This window comes from Eleginops maclovinus, chromosome 2 (genome assembly GCF_036324505.1).
Source record: "Eleginops maclovinus isolate JMC-PN-2008 ecotype Puerto Natales chromosome 2, JC_Emac_rtc_rv5, whole genome shotgun sequence".
NCBI classification, from domain to species: Eukaryota; Metazoa; Chordata; class Actinopteri; order Perciformes; family Eleginopidae; genus Eleginops; species Eleginops maclovinus.
In genome coordinates, this window is record NC_086350.1 from 2,901,016 (window position 1) to 2,906,015 (window position 5,000).

At 40.3% G+C, this 5,000-nt stretch overlaps 1 protein-coding gene across 10 annotated transcripts in view; it reads right to left on the reverse strand.

Moving 5' to 3' along the window:
* The window catches only part of LOC134858004 (suppressor of tumorigenicity 7 protein homolog), a 54,831-nt gene that overhangs the window by 20 nt on the left and 49,811 nt on the right, over window positions 1-5,000 (reverse strand). For 3 of the 10 annotated variants that reach the window (XM_063873907.1, XM_063873838.1, XM_063873914.1), the window contains 2 exons: window positions 4,814-4,962; window positions 396-3,528 (listed from right to left, as the gene is read on the reverse strand). In XM_063873907.1, the coding sequence (XP_063729977.1) occupies window positions 3,433-3,528; window positions 4,814-4,962 (245 nt within the window). In that variant the 3' untranslated portion in view covers window positions 396-3,432. Of the gene's footprint in view, window positions 3,529-4,813; window positions 4,963-5,000 lie in introns of all 10 variants that reach the window. The other 7 variants (XM_063873846.1, XM_063873881.1, XM_063873864.1 and 4 more) reach the window with 6 other exon arrangements.

Consider the following 5,000-nt stretch of genomic DNA (forward strand, 5'->3'; position numbering starts at 1 on the left):
CTGCCCGTGCATATTCCACCCGTTCTGCTCATGGCTGGTTTCATCGTGGATTTATTCGCTGATTCCTTTTTAGATGAATAATTTGGTCATAAAATAGTGCAAAAACACCATTCCAGTTTCTCAGAGTCCAAGGTGATGTCTTCAAACGTCTTGATTTGTCATTCTCAGTCCTAAAGAAGCAGTTTATTATAATATAAGACATAGAGAAGCAGTGAATCAACAGCATTTATGCATGAAAATGAACATTATTATGAGACTTGGTGATCTGTTGAACTTCTACTCAATACAGTTTATTGAATGACTTTCATTAGAGACATTTATCTTAGAAATATATCAATCAGCACAAAGAAGTTCAGCTGCTTAAGAGAAACCTAGTTCTGAGTCTCCAGGCAGATATTCCTATTATTATTATTTGACACTTTAAGACAGAAGCCAAATCAAGCTTTTAAAGACTTCTTCTTTAAACATTTTCACTGATAAAAAAAGGAACCTTTAATTGGCAAAACTTTTGTTACCTTTTTAAAATCTTAAAACACAAAAGAAAGTCATTTAAATCAGACTAAATTAAATGTTTGTAATGTTGAAGCCCTGAGGACTGAGCAAAAATACACTGAACTTTTCCTGAATTGTATAATCTATTGTAGTGTTTTCAAATCTTTAACACGGAGAGAAAATCTCCCTGTTCCTCTGAAGCCTTTGTGTCTTCTCCAGCATATTTATTTTAGTGGTTCCTAAATTCCTCCAGAAACATCCCTGCAAGTTTCAGTCTTTTTCTCTCCTGCATGTTTCACATTTTACGCTTCATAAATCCATTTGGATGTTCTCCTCCAGCGTGTGTCATGCAAAAACCAGCGGGAATTCATCTGCAAATGTTCGCCTGCAGAATGATGAGGCAGCTCCTCAGATACGTGCTTAAGAAGGGGTTCAATTTGCAGAGTTTTAGGGTTTTCTTTGGCTGTATAAGTACAGACTTCACAGGTATTTGTTAAACACTCAAATATTACAGCGGCTTTAAACACATAATGCTGGAACCAGTTGAGAGTAAAGAAATCTGGAGCTGTAATCAATAAGAAGATACATTTCTCTGGACATCATTTACAAAAAGACGTAGCAGTCATGATGTTCCAGAAATGATTCTTTAATAGAATTAAGAGAATCAGTTTGGTTTAGAGGAAAGTGTAGAAAGGTCCTGCGATCATTAGAGCTTTTGTTTTGCACAATTTAGGAACTAGTTTTGCAAAGATGATCATTTTAAATCTGTTTAAAAAATAACACTGTGAAATTGATGGGAGAGAAAGATAGATTTCTGCCAGTTTGAATCCCTTTTTTTGAACCTGATTTCACAGATAAAACATCCTGGCTAAATTTCCATTTGCAACACTTTTGCTCTTGGTTGTCAGTTATCCCTTTCTAAATCTTCAGTTTGAGTTTCAAATCACACGTAACACTTCTAAGAGATGATTAACTGCATGAGATGACGTCTGACGGCACGGTAGCACCTAAAAGATGTTTATTATATATTGTAGGACAATTATAAATCCAATTAGCTGCCGGTGGGTTAAAGCTCTGTCTGTTGTGTTAGCGCTGCCTTTAATCGTCCTCTTCTTAATTGTCTCTGCGAAAGCCTCAGAGGAATGAACGCAGGACTAAGTGACATAAAAACCCTGTTGGGTAATATTCTGCGCATGTAAACACACTCAGAGTCGGTGTTAATCACAGCCGCTGAGCGCAGTACACAAGCACCGGTTAATTCAATTATGAAGAGACTGAGAAACCTCCAAACTCAGAGGAATCAAAGTCAATACAAACACCAGATAATTACCTTAAAGCTGCCGATATCTACAAATGGTGTGCTGTTTTTGCTTTTCAGACCTGCATTTGCATCACAAATTCAGTGTTCTGTTCGTTTGTTTATGTAAATATGTGGTTGTGTAAATTAAATCAGATGTATAGTGTTTGGAAACATTATCTGTAACCAAGAGGCACGTTTTAAATAATCAACACAGGTCACTTCCTCCTGCCGATTCAGAAACAAGCCCTCACCGCTCCATCTGTTATTCTCACATCTCAGAAATAAAATGTTATTAAAGCTCCTTTAAAAATGTGTTGTTGTTCAATTCCTGCTCCTGACCTCCAGAGGAAGATCCACAGGGGTCCTGCAGATCGTTACCAAGTCTTAACAAGGCTCTGAATGAATGAATTAGTCCTTAAATAAAGCCTGATTTGTAATAAAATGTCTGAGAAACAAAGTTCAAAAGTCTAAAAAATGCTAAACCCTCTGAAGCATGATTCTATTTAATGGTTTTATTCCAAACATTGCGTAATAAATCCTAAAATAAATTAGAATTATTTGTGTTTTTGTTCAACAAATACCTCTCAACTACAGCGGGCAAATTGCATAAAATAGGTTTTCCATTTCTGTCCAAGTGACTTCAATCTGTTGAACCCTTTGTACAGTACATGACAATTTGGATCATATTTAAGAGAACGCTGCAGTTTTAGATGTTTGGATGCATTTATCCGACTTTATTTGGCTGAAATTGTTGCCATACTTGCCGTTTAACAACACAGAGCAAGCTTTTCAAACTTGTCTGAGTTGTAAAATATTTTTCAGCGGACAGCGACGTCTGAATCAATGTCTGTTTTTGGATCAGATTGAAATATTTTTGGTACACATTAATGCATCAGTGCTTGGTGTTTATATTTAAGTGAGTTTGAAGACATTAAACTGGAGCAAAAGACACAGATATATTCTAGTTTCTTTACCAAAGCTGGTTTTCCAGAGGTAAATCTGTGATGAAAAGGTATGCATGTACTGCAGTGAAGGGGCTGGAACCACTGGTCCTTAAACATACATAACCAGCTTGTGTTTGAAATAAAAATTGTCAAGATCTTCTGCCCTCAGCGAGAGCTTAAAGGTACCCGAAGGACGCAGGAGACACCCTTCTTCTTCCTGTGGAGTGAGATGTTAGTTTGTGGGAAAAATATGCAAAATCTTCCACATGTAAACAATAAGAACCCACCTGTGTTTAGCGCCCTCTCCCCCCGAGGAGGAAGGGATCTGCAGGAATCGACAGGTGGAAGAAGCCGGCGTGCAGCGATACACAAAAAGTCCTTTATTGTATTTTTTTGTCTTTTCACTTTTTTTTAATGATGGCAATTGATCACCTGTTTTTGTACAACAAAAGAACAGCTTTTAAATGATTTGAAAACTCCCCAAAAAATGCAAACATATCAAATAAAGTCAAAACCAGTTCGTGGATTTCATCGCTTCTCCGTTTGGTTTTTCCCGCGTTCTCAGGCTGCCTTTGAACGCTCCTCTTGGCACTAAAGGTCAGTCCCTACAGCGCAGCGTTCAGGTGCAGTCCGGCTGTTTCTGTTTGTAGGGGGGGGGGGGGTCCTGGTTCTGGTCCTGGGTGGGGTGGGGTGGGGTCAGATGCGGGTGAGTTGGTGCCAGAGGCTGGACGGCAGGATGCTCTCCACCTTCTCCATGATGAAGTTCAGAGGAGCGAACAGCGTGCTGAGGAACTGAGGAGGGCACAGAGAGGAGTCAGGTTAATACAATGCTCCAGGAGACCCTCAAACTGATTGGGAGGGGGGGGGATAAAACCCTCCACCAGGAAGGTATTAACACTTAGCTACTGCTTTATATTATTTAATAGTTGAACATTTATTTTCTCGTTGTTTTCGTGTATAGCAAAGGTTTTATTTGGTGATATTATTTAAGTTACGTTACGGGGGGGGGGGGCTACTGTCTGTATTAGCTATGCGTTCTGCCCTCCCGCTGCTTCTCATCTTGTTTGTCGGATTCATAAACTGTCTGTATTAATATTGGAATAGTAGGATAAAAAAATAAAAACAGTTTATGCTTTTATTTTGAAGGGCTCCTGGTGGAGCTGTATATATGGGAGACAGGTGGTGGGGGGGAGCAGAGCACTGGTAGGCATATGGTTTTCTATCAGGGTGATTCAAGCTGGATTACACATGGAGAGCCAGAGGACGGGCTTCAGGATCAGCACTTTTTGTTTGGTGGATATTTAACGGTTTGGGATGGAGTCATTGTTTTCATTTTGTCAGATTTCTTTTACATTTTTAGTTTTTATCAAGTTAAGTCAACCTAACCTTCATTTTTCTTTAAGTCAAAGTTCACTCTATCTAATCCATAGCTAATATGTTACAGCTGACGTCATCAGACTGTAATGCATGTGTATTTCTCTGAGACTGGCTACTGTCACAGCTCTCTGTCAGGCCTCTGGTCGCTGTACGATTGTTTGTTTATGTAAATATGGTGTTGTGTAAATGAAATCAGATGTATAGTGTATGGAAACATTATCTGTAACCAAGAGGCACGTTTGAAATAATCACAGGTCACTTCCTCCTGCCGATTCAGAAACAAGCCCTCACTGCTCTGCTATCATCTCAGCAAATAAAAGGTTATTAAAGCTCCTGACCTCCAGATGAAGATCCAGTGTGTGTTCTGTGAGTTTAAAGTGTGTGTGTGCAGTGGGGTGGATATACAGACAACAGAAGGAAAGTGTGTGTGTGTGTGTGTGTGTGCAGTGGGGTGGATATACAGACTACAGAAGGAGTGTGTGTGTGTGTGTGTGTGCTACTGTAGATGGTATCTGCTGATACTGATAGTGTCACATCAGGTGGAGAGATGAGCTCACACACATTCCAGGTGAGCAGCACAGCGCTGCGAGGGGGGGGGGGGGGGTGCAGGCTTTAAACCTCAGCAGGATTTATAGAAAATAATAATCCAACAGCTTCTGAGTTTTAATAAATGTGTGTGTGCGTGTGTGTGTGCACTCACAGCTTTAGCAAACACTCCCATGAGCTCGGGGAACTGGTGTGTGAGCAGGGCCAGCATGGCGGTGAAGGAGCAGAGGCCGGCGGTGAAGAGGATGAAGAACGGGAGCTCCTTCTTCGGGTACACCGACACCTCATGAAACACTGCTTCCACGTCAGACAGACACACAGACACAGACACAGACACACAC